Raw genomic sequence first — 20945 nt, forward strand, 5'->3', positions numbered from 1 at the left:
ACTTTTACACTGAAAAGACTGAATTGTTGTGAACACGGAACAAGACGCAACTGACAAATGCTTTGACTAGCGCTGTCAGTCATGGGAAAACACCTTAAATGTTAAAAGGACAAGATAATACATCGGACATTTAAACAGATGTTTTATTATGAACATAGGTCTGACCTTAAGGATAATGCTAAATCTGAATGCAGGTAATAAACTCGCTCGCTCGATACTCTTCTACGAAATACAGTAAGCTTCAATGAACAATATCAATTGAGAACATACAGTTTACGTTGCTAAGAGTGGTTGCTAAGGGTGATGTGTAGTGATACACAGAACCGTCGGGTGAAGCGGTCATAGCTGTGTTTTATCGTGAATAAAACACAGATATTGACCAATCAGAATCAAGGACAGGAACTAACCGTTTTATAAAGATATTATTTTTCCTACTATTGTAGTCAATGGGGGACGAGATCTTCTTGATTACTGACATTCTTCCATTCTTCCTCTGTGTTCAGCAGAACAAAGAAAATTATACAAGTTTGGAACTACTTGAGGGTGAGTAAATGATGACAGAATTTTCATTTTAGTGTGAACTATCCCTTTAAGTAGCTTTTTTAAATGTGCCTTAGAAAAAAACATTACTGGTGTGCATCCTGAGACAAAACGAGCCAAGTTGATTTCAGTTAAGACAGCTTAAACATGTAGTTTATAGTCAGTGGCTACACATTTTTTTTATGTATAATCAGGAGATCCAGGATGCCGTGGGTCCACCAGCACTGTTCTTTCCCTCCTGACATGTATAAACGTGTTCTCACGTGCCTTTTTTCCAAGGCGTGTTTTTAGCTCCTCTACAACACGGATCATAAACAAAGACAGACAGATGGGTACATGGAGGGGTGTCGACATCTCCCCTCCCCCTTCAGCCCAGTCAGGAGCCTCACAACATGTGTTCACTTCTGTCAAGTGCTGAAGACAGTCCTTTAAGATGGAAAATGAGAAAGGGGAATGTACGTTTAGTTCACAACTGCTGTATACTAGCACTGGGCCTCGTTTTTTATAGCATGGGCCTTTGAAAAGTGACATTTGTAATACATTCATAAACTGATGGATAGGCCTACATATGAAAAAATTCAAAAATAATAATGAATCTCTGTCAATGTCAAGAGAATGTGCAGGTAATATTTAACCCCAATATATATATATCAGGGCTGTCAAATGATTAATCGCGATTAATCGCATACAAAATAAAAGTTTGAGTTTGCCTAATATATGTGTGAGTACTGTGTGTAATTATTATGTATATATAAATACAAACACATTCATGTATATATTTGAGAAATATTTACAAGTATATGTATTTATTTATATTTTTACATAATTTATATTATATATAAATAAAAATATTTTGTACATAAATAACATTTCTCTTAAATTTATACATTAATCTGTGTGTATTTATATATACATATTAATTACACACATTACTCACACATATATTATGCAAACTCAAACTTTTATCTTGTATGTGATTAATCACAATTAATCGTTTGACAGCCCTAATTTTTATATATAAAATATATATATAAATTAAAACTAATATATATATAAATTAGTTTTTAATTTTTTAAGTAAAAAATTAAAAAAACTTTTTTTATAATTTATTAAAATTTATTTTAAAAAAGTATTTTATTTTTTTTAATGATAAAACTAAAAACAAATTAATATATATGTTTTTATATATATATTTTTAGTAAAAAAATAGAAATTAAAAAACTTTTTTCAAACTTTATATATATGTATATATAAATTAGTTTTTAATTTTTTTCAGTAAAAAATAAAAGATTTTTATTTTAGAATTTATTAAAATATATTTTAAAGTTTTTTATTTGCTTTTACTGAAAAAAACTAATTCATATTTATATTTTAAAAATTAAAAAAACTTTTTTCATATATATATATATATATATATATATATATATATATATATATATATATACAAAATAGTTTTTAATATTTTTCAGTATAAAATAAAAAAATTTTTTTTTTATTTTATAATTTATAAAAATTTATTTTAAAAAGTTTTTTACTTTTTAAATGAAAAAAAAACAAAACAAAACTAATTCACATATATATATATATATATATATATATATATATATATATATATATATATATATATATATATATATATATAATTATTGAATTTATATTATATATATTATATATTCCTGGAAAAATTACCCAGACATTTTTTCGTGATACGAACATTAAACACATGAAAAAAATATATAATTAAGAATGAATTAACTATGTATAACTAAATAATATACAATTAAGACTTTCCAAAGAGAAATAAGATATTAATATAACAATGAGGGGTGAGGAGGGCCATACCAACCTGATTTATATTTTTCGTTGTTTTTATCCACATGAGGGCAGTAGAAGACAAAATGGCCTAAATCCCAAACCGCTGGCAATGATCAAACACAGATTTATTTTATTCCCTTAACATGCAATTCCACTACAGCAATGTCACATTCAACCATAACATTTCATAAAGCTCTGTTTGGAGTAATTCAAAGCGTTTCTGCATTCTTGGTCATGTTTGTTGCTTTACCAGTGGACTGAGACGCACCTTGCTCAATTCAATTAACAATTGCCTTATTGAAGCTTCGGGCTCCTTGTTCACTGTAAATGTAAGGGATTTTTTTCCCCTGTTGGACCACTTAGAGAAATAAACCTCCAATAAGCCGCATGATTTGAGGCATTCTTTACACACAAAGCTGAATTAGCAAGTTATATGTTACTTTACATATATACTGTATGTAAATATGAGAAATAATACTGCATTAACAAGCACCATGTTAAAGAAGACAATACTACATTTCTTAAAATAGAACCTTTATTATATATAAAAATGCTTTTGATACAAAAATTGTCACAAGTGTGCATTATATGAGGCATTTTTGTACACAAAACAAAGACACCTGAGAGCAAAAAGCTCCTCGGCATGAGTGGATGGTACGACAGACAGATTCAGTCAAAGTGCTGACCTGCCAAAGTGGTATAAAAATCCTAATAATCTCCATTCAGTCACATTCACGGTGAATAGTGTTACCTTGAGGGCAATTTAATAATTTGCATCACCTGTTCAACTGGTCTTTGCAGAGTTTTCTAGAATGACTATTTCCTTTCATCTAATATTTGCCTTTAAAGACATTGCTATATGTCTTCTTGTATGGCTATCTGTAAAAACAACTAATGTAATCAGTCTGTGAAACTCATTTCATCTTGTAGTTTTCTCTAGATCTATAATTCTAGTTTTTATGCACATGTAAATTTCCATAAGTGCTCAATTTGGCAAAGAGAAAAAAAAAAAAAACATTTCAAACAGACATACATGGCATTTCAATGTGTGCTACAAGACTTGTTTTAACCTTAAAAAAAAAACATCTCCGTCGAATTAGCATTATAAAGAGGGAAATACAGTTTGATTCTTCAACTTTACCATAAAAAGGAAAAAAAAAAAAAAATCAGAATTTCAAACCACACTTTTCTAAATTGCATGTCATGAATTAAAAAAAACAGTTTGTTACCGTAGTATTACGGTAAAATTAACCACATATCCTTGTGTTCAAATCATAGCTTAGTTTAACTGTATTATTATTACTATAATTATTATTTTTTGTTTTTTTACTAAGCACCTACAATGAGTTCAGTCCATGAGATCTGATAAAATCCATGTAGTTCACTACGAAGCAGGCGACTTTCTGCATCTTTAAAGAGATAGTTCATTAAAATATAAACATTTTGTCATCATTTAGTCACCCTCATGTCATCCCAAACCCTTAAGACTTTCCTTCCTTTGTAGAAAACAAACGGAGATGTTTATCAGAATGTCTAAGCTGCTCTTTTTCATATAATGAGATTTCAATTTCAGTCTGTTCCACACAAAGCGATCGTTTGGCTTCAGAAGACTTTGCTTTTATGGTACTTTCATTATGGAAAAGTGCAGCTTGGACATTCTGCTAAACGTCTTATTTAATGTTTTACAGTGGAAAATAAGTCGTACAAGTTTGGAATGACAAGATTTTTAGTTTTGTTTTAGTTGAACTATCCCTTTAAGATAGAATTTTAAACAAGACTCCTTCAAAGCAATGGCATTTCACATGTATGTTTTTCTATAAGAGATTAATAACAATTTTACAATGGTCTATGGTCAGTTCTCATTATATAAACAAAACATTTTAGCTGGCTGTTTTCATTTGTCATTATTTACAGTAAAAGATGTATGTACAATAGCAGCAAACACACTTTTGGTAAACAGGACAAACCAAACATATGCTTGGAATTGTATCATATTCACATAGAACATAATCAAAACAACACCTCATTGCCATTACGAAAAACATTAATTATTTACTTAATTACACATATGTACAACTCCTCTACAGCGGATGATTTTGGTGTTATACCGACGATTTGGTTTGCAATTAAACTTCTTTTTAATTGGTATTATAAAAAAAGATGATTAAATCATAACCATCCTGAAACAGATGACTTACAGAAATTGCATTTCAGTTCATATTCTCACATATTGAAGAGCTTGGGGGGGGGATGTCATAATATAAAATGTCATAATATAATTCATTCGTGCAAGCATCGTCCTGTCACAACCGCTGTATAACTCTGGGTGAAAATATCCAGAAAATGTTTCCTGTTCCTCCCGAAAAGCTGAAATGTTTCTTGAACAAAGCGTGTGGAAAATAAAATAAAATCTTTGTTTCTTCTTAAACTATTTAAAACTATTTACAAAGCGTGGCCGTTCGCCGGGTGTCATGAGGAGTCCGTGCAGGGCGAGGGGGGCGGAGGGCACAGGTGGAAGTAGCTGCGCTCAGTGGAGGGCGAGGGAGGGCAGCTCTCCTCCGCTGACATGTACTGGCTGCGGGGCGTGGGGGCGGGGGGTAGGGGTCAGAGTCTGAATTGAGGTCCATGTAGTACTTGTTGCTTTTCCAGCGGCTGGTGGTATAGTCACTGTCACACACGTCTGTGCTGCAGGGGGTGGTGGGCGGCGCGACCCCTCGCATCAAATATGGCCTGTCGAGGGGAAATACAGACATATAGAGACATTTGAGCTATATATCCATCAGCACAGTCATCTATTCAGCCATCCTTTATCCATCTATGCAGCTATGCATCTTTCCATTCATATATCCACATACCTATCTTAACATACTAGATATTTGAGCCATCTATCTACCACAGATATTTTAGACATCGATTTCCTACCTACCTATGTACATATCCAATTTCCTACACATCTTACATATCTATCTATCTATCTATCTGTCTATCTCATCATATACCAATCCAACTACTCATCATCTACCCATCCATATACCCCATCTTCTACCAATCCATCCACCCATCATCTTCCCATCCATCCATCCATCCATCCATCCATCCTCTATCCATCATAGAGCAATCCATATACCCATCATCTTCCCATCCATCTACCCATCCATCTACCCATCCATCCATCCATCCATCCATCCACCCATCATCTACTCATCCTCTATCCATCATCTACCAATCCAGCTACTCATCATCTACTCATCGTCTACCCATCATCTACCAATCTACTCATCATTTACCCATCCATCCACCCATCTTCTACCAATCCATATACCCATCATCTACCAATCCATCTACCCATCCATCCACCCATCATCTACCCATCCATCCACCCATCTTCTACCAATCTATCTACCCATCCATCATCCCATAATCTACCCATCATCTACCAATCCATCCACCCATCCACCCATCATCTACCCATCCATCCACCCATCTTCTACCAATCCATATACCCATCATCTACCAATCCACCCATCATCTACCCATCCATCCACCCATCTTCTACCAATCCATATACCCATCATCTACCAATCCATTTACCCATCCATCCACCCATCATCTACCAATCCATCCACCCACCCATCATCTACCCATCCATCCACCCATCATCTACCCATCCATCATCCCATCATCTACCAATCCATCCACCCATCATCTACCAATCCATATACCCATCATCTACCAATCTACTCATCATTTACCCATCCATCCACCCATCTTCTACCAATCCATATACCCATCATCTACCAATCCATCTACCTATCCATCCACCCATCATCTACCCATCCATCATCCCATAATCTACCCATCATCTACCAATCCATCCACCCATCCACCCATCATCTACCCATCCATCCACCCATCATCTACCAATCCATTTACCCATCCATCCACCCATCATCTACCAATCCATCCACCCACCCATCATCTACCCATCAATCTACCCATCCATCCACCCATCATCTACCCATCCACCATCCCATCATCTACCCATCATCTACCAATCCATCCACCCATCATCTACCAATCCTTTCACCCATCATCTACCAATCCATCCACCCATCCATCTACCCATCAATCTACCCATCCCATCCTACCAATCCATCCACCCATCCACCCATCAATCTACCCATCCATCCACCCATCTACCCATCCACCCATCAATCTACCCATCCATCCATCCATCCATCCCATCATCTACCAATCCATCCACCTATCCACCCATCATCTACCCATCCATCTACCAATCTATATACCCATCATCTACCAATCTACTCATCATTTACCCATCCATCCACCCATCTTCTACCAATCCATTTATCCATCCATCCACCCATCATCTACCCATCCATCCACCCATCATCTACCAATCCATCCACCCATCATTTACCCATCCATCCACCCATCATCTACCCATCCATCCATCCCATCATCTACCCATCCATCCACCCATCATCTACCAATCCATCCACCCACCCATCATCTACCCATCAATCTACCCATCCATCCACCCATCATCTACCCATCCATCATCCCATAATCTACCCATCATCTACCAATCCATCCACCCATCCACCCATCATCTACCCATCCATCCACCCATCTTCTACCAATCCATATACCCATCATCTACCAATCCATTTACCCATCCATCCACCCATCATCTACCAATCCATCCACCCACCCATCATCTACCCATCAATCTACCCATCCATCCACCCATCATCTACCCATCCACCATCCCATCATCTACCCATCATCTACCAATCCATCCACCCATCATCTACCAATCCTTTCACCCATCATCTACCAATCCATCCACCCATCCATCTACCCATCCCATCCTACCAATCCATCCACCCATCCACCCATCAATCTACCCATCCATCCACCCATCCATCTACCCATCCACCCAATCTACCCATCCATCCATCCATCCCATCATCTACCAATCCATCCACCTATCCACCCATCATCTACCCATCCATCTACCAATCTATATACCCATCATCTACCAATCTACTCATCATTTACCCATCCATCCACCCATCTTCTACCAATCCATATACCCATCATCTACCAATCCATTTACCCATCCATCCACCCATCATCTACCCATCCATCCATCCCATCATCTACCAATCCATCCACCCATCTACCCATCATCTACCCATCCATCCATCCATCCCATCATCTACCCATCATCTACCAATCCATCCACCCATCCTCTACCCATCCATCTACCAATCCATATACCCATCATCTACCAATCTACTCATCATTTACCATCCATCCACCCATCTTCTACCAATCCATTTATCCATCCATCCACCCATCATCTACCCATCCATCCATCCCATCTACCAATCCATCCACCCATCATTTACCCATCCATCCACCCATCATCTACCCATCCATCCATCCCATCATCTACCCATCCATCCACCCATCATCTACCAATCCATCCACCCACCCATCATCTACCCATCAATCTACCCATCCATCCACCCATCATCTACCCATCCATCATCCCATAATCTACCCATCATCTACCAATCCATCCACCCATCCACCCATCATCTACCCATCCATCCACCCATCTTCTACCAATCCATATACCCATCATCTACCAATCCATTTACCCATCCATCCACCCATCATCTACCAATCCATCCACCCACCCATCATCTACCCATCCACCATCCCATCATCTACCCATCATCTACCAATCCATCCACCAATCATCTACCAATCCTTTCACCCATCATCTACCAATCCATCCACCCATCCATCAACCCATCAATCTACCCATCCCATCCTACCAATCCATCCACCCATTCACCCATCAATCTACCCATCCATCCACCCATCATCTACCAATCCATCCACCCATCTACCCATCCACCCATCAATCTACCCATCCATCCATCCATCCATCCCATCATCTACCAATCCATCCACCTATCCACCCATCATCTACCCATCCATCTACCAATCTATATACCCATCATCTACCAATCTACTCATCATTTACCCATCCATCCACCCATCTTCTACCAATCCATATACCCATCATCTACCAATCCATTTACCCATCCATCCACCCATCATCTACCCATCCATCCATCCCATCATCTACCAATCCATCCACCCATCTACCCATCATCTACCAATCCATCCATCCCATCATCTACCCATCATCTACCAATCCATCCACCCATCCACCCATCATCTACCCATCCATCTACCAATCCATATACCCATCATCTACCAATCCATTTACCCATCCATCCACCCATCATCTACCCATCCATCCATCCCATCATCTACCAATCCATCCACCCATCTACCCATCATCTACCAATCCATCCACCCATCCACCCATCATCTACCCATCAATCTACCCATCAATCTACCCATCCATCATCCCATCCATCATCCCATCATCTACCCATCATCTACCAATCCATCTACCAATCCATCTACCAATCCATCTACCCATCCATCTACCCATCATCTACCCATCAATCTACCCATCATTTACTCATAATCTACCCATCAATCTACCCATCCATCCACCCATCAATCCATCCATCCATGAGTGGATGGTACGACAGACAGATTCAGTCAAAGTGCTGACCTGCCAAAGTGGTATAAAAATCCTAATAATGAAGGATTATAGTCTGAATAGTGTTACCTTGAGGGCAATTTAATAATTTGCATCACCTGTTCAAATGGTCTTTGCTGAGTTTTATAGAATGACTATTTCCTTTCATCATCTTCCCATCCATCTACCCATCCATCTACCCATCCATCTACCCACCCATCCATCCATCCATCCACTAATCCATCTACCCATCAACTACCCATCCTCTACTCATCCATCCATCCATCCATCCATCCATCCATCCATCCATCCATCCATCCATCCATCATCTCTGTATTAAATCGCACCTGTAAGACCTGGTTGTGGAAGGGCTGTTGGACGAATAGAAGACTTCTGCATTGTAAAGTGAGCGATCTGTTGCTGGTGATGGAGGAGGGTTGAGCATCTACACAGATCAGAAAAAAACAACAATTATATGACATTAACCACAATAATCCATACAATATAGAATATAGGTAACACTTTACAATAAGGTTTCATTAGTTAATATTAGTTTACTACATTAGTTAACATTAACTAACGAGAAACAATACTTTTACAGCATTTACTAATCTTAGTTGCTGTTAATTTCTACATTTACTAATACATTATTAAAATTAAAAGTTGCATCTGTTAACAGTAGTTAATGCAGTGCAAACTAACATGAACAATGAAGAATTGTATTTTTATTAACTAACATTAGCAAAGGTTAATAAATGCTATAAATATATATTTGTCATAGTTCATGTTAACTAACGCATTAATTAATGTAAAGAAATGAGACCTTATTGTAAAGTGTTACCAAAACATATGAATGAGAATTTAATTTAATACAAAAACCTTTTTCCTACATGTAATTAAATAAACAAACACAGGTCTTTTCTTATTAACAATAAACAAAGATAATAAACTGATGAATTTTACAGTACCTGTGGGTAGAAAGCTCCTTTGGTGCTGGAAGAACTACTGGATGAAGCACCTGTCACATGATTTCTGTCATAAAGAGGAGCCCCACTGCTGCTGCTGCCCATGAGACTCACTGAGCTCATCATGGACTTCCCACAGGAAATACCTGTGACACATCGAGACAGACTCATCACCCACAAGACTCATCACAGGCAGAGAGATTATTCACCTTAAGAGACTGCAGCAGCTATCAAACAGCAGACCTTTACCTGTAAAAGTACCGTGCTGTGAATTTGTGGGTGCGATGAAGTTGAGGGGCACGTGAGGGGTCCCGCTGATGTACTCGTGTGGGAAGCCTCCATTAGGGCCCTTGTAATGGCGACACACAACTCTCTGACACACAAAACACATGCCTCCCATCACAAAGACAGAGAGGATGATGCCGATGACGGGGCCGATGGTGCTGGTGTGACGCGGAAGGTCGTTGGGAGGCGGAGGGAAATCTGTGAATAAGACAAACAGGGATAATTTTTATTTTATTAGGGAATAATAATTGCAAGCATTGTTACAATATGGCATGCATGGACAAACACCACATGTTTTTTTTTTTGGTATGATATGGTCAGCGTACCACAGAAAAGCTCATCAGACTTGTCTGTGCAGTCTGCGAAGGAGTCACACTGCTGTTTCTTCAGAATGCACTGGTTGTTGCCACAACGGAACTGATTAGGCATGCAAATGGCTGATGGGGAAAAAGCAAGAGGAAAAATCAGAGACTGCAAGTTAAAACAGCTTTAACCACAAAGAATAAAACATGGGAGTTAAAAAAAAAAAAAAAGAGGCAGCATAAATATGAATGGAACAAATCAGTGTTTCCTATAAGAATTTGCATTTCCTTTTGCATTTCATTTAAGAGATACACAACACTACAGTGGTTTTCAACCCAATTCGAGTTTGACATAATAAATATCAGTTCACTAAATGACTCAAATGAATCATATGAACCTATTCAGTGATGATTCAGTGAGTTGTCTGACTGATTCATTTTACTGATTCACACAGCAAACTATTGATTTATATGAACTATGATTTAATTTGATAGTATGAAAGTGATTTAAAAGGCAAGTTAATAGTATTTGCACATCCTGTTGAAAAAGAGAGCTGCTTGTCTTGCTCTTTTAGTCATAATATCGATTCAGTACAGTAGATTTCTGAGATAATAAATGAATATCATATAGCAGTTCAAATCTCAAAAGCAATATTTTTGGGCCAAATTGTGCAACTCAAAAACGTGTGTTTTTACAGAATCAAAGGATTTACAGGTGGAAATTCTGGTAAATCAGCAAGATCAATCTGCGTAACAGTTGGACGTACTGTCGCAATCCAGTTCATCAGAGCCATCTGCGCAGTCTGGCTCTCCATTGCAGCGCAGCTGAGAGTCCACGCACTGGCCTTTGTCGCACTGGAACTGAAGCTCGGAGCAGATGGGGCAGTTCATCTCGTCGCTGTGATCTGCGCACTCGGCGATGCCGTCACAGCGCCACGCCATGGGGATGCAGTCGATCTCGCCAGTAGCACAGGTGAACTGCTCGCTAGAGCACGTGGGAGGCTCTGATGGGGGTTGTGGGTAAATATGTGATTAACGCAGATGCATCAAAACCAATTGGTGCATTTTTGGCTTCATGCCACAGATATGTGAAATGTACCTCCGCAGCTGAGCAGATTTTGAAGCAGCACCAGGTGCATGGGACATGAGCACCGTGGCGTCCCGTCTCCCTTAGCGATGCAGATGTGGGAGCAGCCTCCGTTGTCACGAGAACAAGGGTGGGATGCTGTTAAGGAGATTAAAGGACAATTATACTCTTTAGTAATAACAGGAACTCTGAATCTATGTGGTCATTAACTACATAATTACACTGATTTTGCAGCTCAAATAAGGTGAAATGCAGGTTAAAACACAATTTATATATATATATATATATATATATATATATATATATATATATATATATATATATATATATATATATATATATATATATATATATATATAAAATTGTGTTTTACCCCAAATATATATATATATATATATATATATATATATATATATTGTTTTACCCATATATATATATATATATATATATATATATATATAAACATAATATGATAAATACCTTAATTGATAAGCCACTTAATAAACATTTTAATCATATCTTTTTATAAATATATGTTAGTAAGTAAATTTAATATAACAATATGCTAAATACATTAATATTAATTTGTCATTCTTAAATATAATTAATGTTTAATTAATGAATTCAATTAATTAGTCATTTTTAAACAATTTACATTTTAAAAATCTTTATATTTTTATGTGTTAGTAAGTAAATAATATACTATGCTGTTTTAATATTTATATATGAATTCATTTTAAATAGTCATTTTTAAATATAATTAATATTTACAAAATATATATATATATATATATATATATATATATATATATATATATATAAATAATTAATATTTTTTAAATTTTTTATTATATATATTTAAATATATATGTTAGTAAGTAAATAATATACTATGCTAAATTTCATTCTTTATATTTATTTTTATATTTATATTTGTACACTCAAGCAGATCATTAAATCAAAATAGTAAATGTCTTGACATCTTATATTCTGCCTGCCATAAAATAAATAAATAAAATTATTATATTATATTATAAGATATTATATTATAAGATGTTATATTATATTATATTTTAAATATAATTTATATTTTAAAAATCCTTATATTTTTGTGTTAGTAAGTAAATAATATACTATGCTGTTTTAATATTTATATATGAATTCATTTTAATTAGTCATTTATATATATATATATATATATATATATATATATATATATATATATATATATATATATATATATATATATATATATATATATATATATGTTAGTAAGTAAATAATATAATATGCTAAATTTAATTCTTTATATTTATTTTTATATTTATATTTGTACACTAAAGTAGATTATTAAATTAAAATAGTAAATGTCTTGACATCTTATATTCTGTCTGCCATAAATTATAAATATAAAATTATTATATTATATTATATTATATTATATTATATTCATAGCTCACAAGGTTTCGGAATGGAGCAAATGATTTAGTCTTTGAGAAATCTAAGAAACTGAATTTACCAAACTCCTCTGGTTCCATGTACTCCACGGCATGGATGCTAGTCAGGTACTGGAGTCGCCCCTGAATACGAGTCCTCTTCTCTCCGGTCAGCTTGTCCACGCGCTCGATCATCTGCTGCTGTTTGTCGATCCAGTATAGGTGATCGCCCAGCACCGTCAGACCAACGGGTTGAAGGATGTTGGAGTCCTGAAGAACAATCCGATTGGCCCCTGGAAAGCAAACAAAGAGATCGGCAGAGTCATAATTTAGGTTTTTCCACCATGTCACGTTATAAATCATATCTATTCACCCTTTGTGTTGGTCATTTGGCTGCAGAAGGATTGTGTTGCGCAAAGAGATTAGCCGTGGCTTAAGGTGTGATCATCTGTCTCATGCTAACATCAAACATCAGAGCTCAGCATCTGGAGAGACTTTGCTTACTGGCAGACCGTTAGGGGAAATCAGACAAGCCAGTGATTTTCAGTGATGAAGGCACTTAAATAACCTCACAAGAATTAACTAAGTTACAGTCCATCAAATTCTTCATTAGAGCTTTGTCAATGTATAGACCATGTTTAGATTACACAGACTATACCGTTTTGATTAGTTTAGACTAGACGGTATTGAAAATATACAGTGTAAATATAGATTAAACCTGGCCTGCGCTCTCTGTCTGTTTGTTTGGTTTCCATAGCTGTCAGTTGACAAATCTGATCGGAGAGGTCAGAAAGTTGTCCTTGTTTCACATGGTGTTCCAGAAAACTGCAGAACTGATTGCAATCAATTCGCCCGCGGGCAATACAATACAAGACAGGAAACAAAAACATTCTGGGTATGAGATTCAGTGACATGTACGCGATAAAGGAAAAGACCTAATCTTTCTGGCGAAGCTCTGACATCAAAATTGATCCTCAAAATAAATGACTAACATTGAGTTGTATGGGAACATTTCATTTTTCAAGTCTTAAAGGCCCGCTGAATTGCCATGGAACACGCAGCATTATTCAATGTGTTGACGTAATTTAAACAAACAGGAAGACAGGGCGGGGCATATTGAAAAGCCCCGCCCCTTTTTAAAAATAGCCAATAGCGTTTAGTTTATATCACAGCTCAGCCAAAGCTGTTAAACTCAGTAAAACCTCCGTTTCCTTCTAATCTCTAACAGTTTCTCCTCCTTATGTCCTCTATTTCACTTTAAAATACAGCTTTCTGTGCAGAATTCAAATGGGTTCGATACCTTTCGTGGTCTGAGCCGACTCGCAGATATGATCCGCTCTGTGCCGTAGCAGACTGTGCTCACGCTGCGGCGGTTCACGTGACACTTAACGCAAAAACAGACTTCATTCGCATCAATGGAAAGCATATCTACACTGTCTGAATCGTTCCCTATTCTCTATACAGTGCACTTTGTGCCATTCACCATGTAGAAACTAGTAAATGTGTGAACAAATGACCGATTTTAGCCACAGCTTCAGCATCTGTTTATAGTGTAGGAGGGGCGGGACTTCAGATTCTAGAGAGCATTTGATTGGACAGAAGATCTGACGAGAAGCTGAAGTGCGATGTGATGTCATGAAAATCTGTGATCCATTTTAGTAGAAGTGAGAGACTAAGTTTTGAATGCTTGTATCTCCTAAATAGCCACAACTTCATAACCTTAAGGCTAATATATTCATACTAAAAGCTAAAAAACTTACATTTTGTTTTCAGGGGAACTTTAAATCATGACCTTTTGATATAGTACTACAACCAACAGAGTGGTTGTTATTATAATTATATAAAACTCACCTTTCACTCAAATTAGGGATGCACAATAGATTATTATTTATTTTATATTTTTAGTTTTCATTTTAATTTCACTTTTTGTGATTTTATGATGTGCTGTTGCGGTTTATTTTTTTATTATTCTAAAATATTTATATATTATTATATATTAAAATATTTTAGCTTATATACTTAGCTATTTTTAGTTCAGTTTTAGTATTACTAAATTTAAGTATTTCAACAAACCTTTTTTTATTATTTTTATTTCAATTAATGATTTTTTAAATAGTTTTTAATACTGATTGTTACAATATTAGTTATTGGCTGATTTTAGTAATTTTTTAATTTATTGTACTGGCTAATATTGGATATTTACAGTAATTATGCTCATTTCCCATATTTTAACATTTAGATTATCTTAGTAGTCATCCAACGGTCACTTCCAATTTATCTTTAAAAAAAAAATGTAATATAATTTTAATATAATAAAAAAAATACTGTTAAATGTAATCTTTAGTAAATCTCAAAATGAATATCCATTTTTCATACTGTACATTTGTAGCATTTAAATGTATTAATTTTATTTTTTTTATAGCGTTTTTAGTGTTTTATTTTATTCTGCTAAAATAGTGTAGATACTTTAATATTGGGCATAACATAAAATAATTAATTTTGTTACATCAGTGCTTCCCTTCTTACATATATAATTATTAATATCATTGTATTAAATCAGAAAAATGCAAAATAGAAGCATTTTCAGTTGTGGACTTGTAAAACTTTGGACTGAAGTTTATATATATATATATATATATATATATATATATATATATATATATATATATATATATATATATATATATATATATATATATATATATATATTTATTTATTAATTAATGTATTAGATAACTGTTCTGAATTCAGGTTTACATAAAATTAGCATATGATATGCAAGAAATAATATAACCGTATTTACCAGACAGGTCACTGCTCTCAATCCGTTTCAGGTCTGCATCCACCCAGAACAGCTTTCCCAGCTTGTTGTCTAAAGCCAGTGCCACAGGGCGGATCAAACCGGTCGTGAACAGGGATTCACGCTCCGTCCCATCCAAAGAAGCACCTTCAATTTTAGCCGAACGATCCTGGACAGTAGTGAAATACATGTAGCTGTGGAAAGAAAAAAAAAGGTTTGGAAGTTACATACCATTTTCCAAATAAAAAAAACTGTAGTAAAGGCAGAGTGACTTTAATTGGATTCTATAAACAACATCTTTCAAGATCGTTCAACATCTAATAAAAGTGTTTGTAGTAATTTATGTTATTGCATTGCATAACCAACACATGATCTGTTTGGATAAACCCTCATTTGTTAAACAAAAAGAACAACTTTGATGGGGCCATGTTGTTTTGACTGTGTGGGAGAATTGTTGTATATCTTCACACATCACAAAAGCCCTTTAGCCCCAATGTTATGTCTGGATTAGTTTGTGATAACTCTCAAAGGTGCGTTTGCTCCTTTGTTTTCAATTGCTGTCTGAGAAACCCACAATTTGCATCTGTTAGCAATTTTACTCAGCTTAAAAAAAACAGAACAGCGATATTGATATCTATGCCAATACAGTGTCTGAGTGTCATTAAAAATGAGAAAATATCACAGCTTAAAAACACAGTTGCTTCTGGGAAAAGTTTGGGCCGATATACATTATATTTGATACATTTCCAATGCTAAGAAGAGGACAGAAGTGAATAAACCCCAAAATTGGTTTGGCTGATGGATCTGAAGATGCCTTCTCTGAGTCAGAGCACTGTGAAGTGTTATGTACTCACTAAACGTCTGCCAAAGCCTGACTTCAGTGTGGGGAATGTAGCATATCACATATTAAATTTTCCACCTGCATGTTAAACAAATCCTTATGGTAACATCTTTGAAGATGTTTTGATCCAAAAAACTAGGTAAAACAATGCCTCATTAATATTACAACATTTTGATCTGGTTTTGACAGCATCTTGGATCTAGATCCACCGACTAGTGAAAGTCGATGCTTTTGGAGAGGGTCAACACAAGACCTTGAACAGAACAAATCAGGCACACCTGATGAAACGAGGTTACCATGTAAATTATAAACAAAACCTAATGAAATATTTCTTTAATCTATGCTTTTAACACCAGGTTGATTATTAATTATATAAAACACAAAACAAACCATAACAGGTCAGTGTTGTTAGCATTAACCCAAACAAACTACTTAATAAAAAAAAAAAGCTGAAATAAAAAAATAAATTAGATGAAAATCTTAAAGGGTTAGTTCACCCAAAAATGAAAATTATGTCATTAATTATGTCGTTCCACACCCGTAAGACCTTCGTTCATCTTCAGAACACAAATGGAGATATTTTTGATAAAATCCGATGGCTCAGTGAGGCCTGCATTGAGAGCAAGTTAACTTAGACTTTCAGACGCCCAGAAAGGTACTAAAGACGCATTTAAAACAGTTCATGTGACTACAGTGGTTCAACCTTAAAGGTGCCATCGAACGTTTTTTTACAAGATGTAATATAAGTCTAAGGTGTCCCCTTAATGTGTCTGTGAAGTTTCAGCTCAAAATACCCCATAGATTTTTTTTAATTAATTTTTTTAACTGCCTTTTTTGGGGCATAATTACAAATGCGCCGATTCAGGCTGCGGCCCCTTTAATTGCTCGCGCTCTCCGCCCCCGGAGCTCGCGCTTGCCTTAAACAGTGCATAAACAAAGTTTACACTGCTAATATAACCCTCAAAATTGTTCTTTACAAAGTGTTCGTCATGCATACTGCATGCATACATCAGATCATGTGAGTATTGTATTTATTTGGATGTTTACATTTGATTCTGAATGAGTTTGAGGATGTGCTCCATGGCTAACGGGCTAAAGCTAACATTACACACTGTTGGAGAGATTTATAAAGAATGAAGTTGTGTTTATGCATTATACAGACTGCAAGTGTTTAAAAATGAAAATAGCGACGGCTCTTGTCTCCGTGAATACAGTAAGAAACGATGGTAACTTTAACCTCATTTAACAGTACATTAGCAACATGCTAACGAAACATTTAGATAGACAATTTACAAATATCACTAAAAATATCATGATATCATGAATCATGTCAGTTATTATTGCTCCATCTGCCATTTTTCGCTGTTGTTCTTGCTTGCTTACCTAGTCTGATGATTCAGCTGTGCACAGATCCAGATGTTAATACTGGCTGCCCTTGTCTAATGCCTCGATCATGGGCTGGCATATGCAAATATTGGGGGCGTACACCCCAACTGTTACTTAACAGTCGGTGTTATGTTGAGATTCGCCTGTTCTTCGGAGGTCTTTTAAACAAATGAGATTTATATAAGAAGGAGGAAACAATGGAGTTTGAGACTCACTGTATGTCATTTCCATGTACTGAACTCTTGTTATTCAACTATGCCGAGGTAAATTCAATTTTTAATTCTAGGGCACCTTTAATATTATAAAGCGACGAGAATACATTTTGTGTGCCAAAAAAACAAAATAACGACTTTATTCAACAATATCTAGTGATGGGCGATTTCAAAACACAGCTTCATGAAGCTTCGAAGCTTTACGACTCTTTTGTTTCAAATCAGTGGTTCAGAGCTTGTATCAAACAATCTCAAACTGCCAAAGTCACGCGGAGCATTGAAATTTCAAAACACTCATGACGTAACAAACCCTCGCTTTGGCCACTGATTCTAAACAAATGATTCTTAAGTCGTTATTTAGTTTTTTTGGTGAACAAAAAGTATTCTCGTCGCTTCTTAACATTAAGGTTGAACCACTGTAGTTACATGAACTGTTTTAAATATGTCTTTAGTAGCTTTCTGGGCATTGAAAGTGTTAATGATCTTGCTGGCAATGGTGAGCCATCAGATTTTATCAAAAATATCTTAATTTGTGTTCTGAAGATGAACGAAGGTCTTACGGGTGTGGAACGACATGAGGGCGAGTAATAAATGACAGAATTTTAATTTTTGGGTGAACTAACCCTTTAAATAAAAATATTACGTTTTTATACTAAAATAAATAAGTTGAAGTACTAAATTACTAAAGCTTAGGGTCTGTTTACACACCATTTTCTATGAAAAACTGAAAACTTTTTAATGCGTTTTGGCCGTTATTTACATGACAACAGCGTTTTGGGGGACCTGAAAACAAACTTTTGAAAACAGGTTTTAAAGTGCAAGTTTTTGAAAACTATATAGTTATTGTCTCCATGTAAACAAACAAACAAAAGCTAATTTGTGAAAAATTTCTTCCTTTACAAAGTGACATCGCCAACTACTGGCCTGGCAGCATAATACAGTGTTTTTAGTCGCTTTCGCTAATCCGTGTGAACGGGTATCGTTTTGACAACGTTGTTTAAAAATGCAAAGGAAACACTTAATACACTGTTGTCGTGTAAATTAACCCTTGACAAAGCTCACAAAATTACTAAAATGTGAACTAAAATTCAAATGAAAACTGAAAATATATAAATAAAAGCCAATTTAAAATATTAATAATTACTATAAAAGTATATAATAATACAAAAATAGCACAGTGACAGTGTCTATTCAGACAACTCATAAACAAAGAAGTATAATCTGGGCAATTTAGGGATAAAATGTTAACTAAATATAGGGATAAATGCAACAATGAAAACACAAGCTTGATCTCAGACACACAAACAAACATTAGATGCTCGTTTTTGTGCCATAATTTCTCTATCCTGCTACTATTATGGGAGAAGTCCCCTTCACCCCACCCAGACGAGGCTGTGAGGGTGAGACATAAATAGAAAACCCACTGATGACGGTCAAACTAACAATGAGACACACAATTACAGTGCATGCAGCCAACGCCTGTGCATGGTCGACCCGCTAGCGAGCGCCGCAACACGGGGACCACAGAGGACCATCTGTTCCACATATTTGGCTATTCGAGAGGCCTGGATAGAATCAAGAGTTTTCCGACAATACCGAAGCAATGGCGAAGTGCCCCGTCATTAGAGTATCCAGTTCTACGCAGTAATTTCAAGTCCGCCGGCCATATATCAATAAACAATTGATAAGGTGTTGTTATGTTCATGAAAAGGAGCCAAACTAAAGCTGAAGTACAAAATCTGGCCCTGAGGTTTTGGACAGGATGAGCAATTAAATTTAATGCAGGTTGTAATGATCATGCCCTATACTTTACTCTGCTAATTAATAATCGTACCCTTTCTCAGCGTTCACCACGATAGCGCGTGGCTTGTCCACATCATCCTTCAGGACCTCTCCGACAACGTGCCCGTCCATGCGATGGATGTTGATGGTGTTGGTGCTCTCGCAGGTCCAGTAGACGGTGCGACTGTAGGGGTCCAGACTCAGGTCATGAGGTTGCTTCGGGTGAAGACTGGTTGGGGTCATCACCGTGGACGCCTTATAAATTAGAGATCACTTTAAATTAGTATTATCAATGTATACCAAGCTGATCAATCAAATTAACCACAAATAATTGCCTATCAATATGCTGAGAAAAGTCCCAAAATGAAGATAATACAAAAAGTGCATCAGATATTAAGAAATGGATTTAAATAATAACAATAATAATAATAATAATAACAACAACAACACTTATTATTATATAATATATTATTATTAATATTAATAATAATGTTAACAACAACATTTATCAACATAATAATAAAAACAATAATACAAATATTTCTCATTTAAAACTGATCCAAAAAGTGGATCAGTGAATGGTTTTAAATAGTAAATATTCTTATTATCATCTATCATATAATAATAATAGTTAATCATATATTAATATTATAACATTTATATTAATAATAATAACATTTGATATTATCTGACAATTATTATTGTTTTTACATATAATTATATTTATATATAATTTGTTTTTTAATAAAATTGTTTTAAAATTTTTTATTTATTTATTTATTTAATTTGATATATTTCTTATTTAAAGCTGATTCCTTTAATAATTTTATAATATT

At 35.3% G+C, this 20945-nt stretch overlaps 1 protein-coding gene across 1 annotated transcript in view; it reads right to left on the bottom strand.

Annotated features, from left to right (window-relative positions):
- Positions 1-2872: 2872 nt before the first annotated feature.
- Positions 2873-20945, bottom strand: part of lrp5 (low density lipoprotein receptor-related protein 5) — an 81893-nt gene continuing 63820 nt past the window's right edge. The window contains 11 exon segments of the mRNA XM_048159618.1: positions 2873-4940; positions 4943-5085; positions 9361-9458; positions 9982-10124; positions 10228-10461; positions 10590-10700; positions 11333-11569; positions 11665-11790; positions 13172-13381; positions 15892-16082; positions 20162-20364. Coding sequence (XP_048015575.1) covers positions 4825-4940; positions 4943-5085; positions 9361-9458; positions 9982-10124; positions 10228-10461; positions 10590-10700; positions 11333-11569; positions 11665-11790; positions 13172-13381; positions 15892-16082; positions 20162-20364 — 1812 coding nt within the window. The 3' untranslated portion in view covers positions 2873-4824.

Source organism: Megalobrama amblycephala, linkage group LG15 (genome assembly GCF_018812025.1).
Source record: "Megalobrama amblycephala isolate DHTTF-2021 linkage group LG15, ASM1881202v1, whole genome shotgun sequence".
In the NCBI taxonomy this organism is placed as follows: Eukaryota; Metazoa; Chordata; class Actinopteri; order Cypriniformes; family Xenocyprididae; genus Megalobrama; species Megalobrama amblycephala.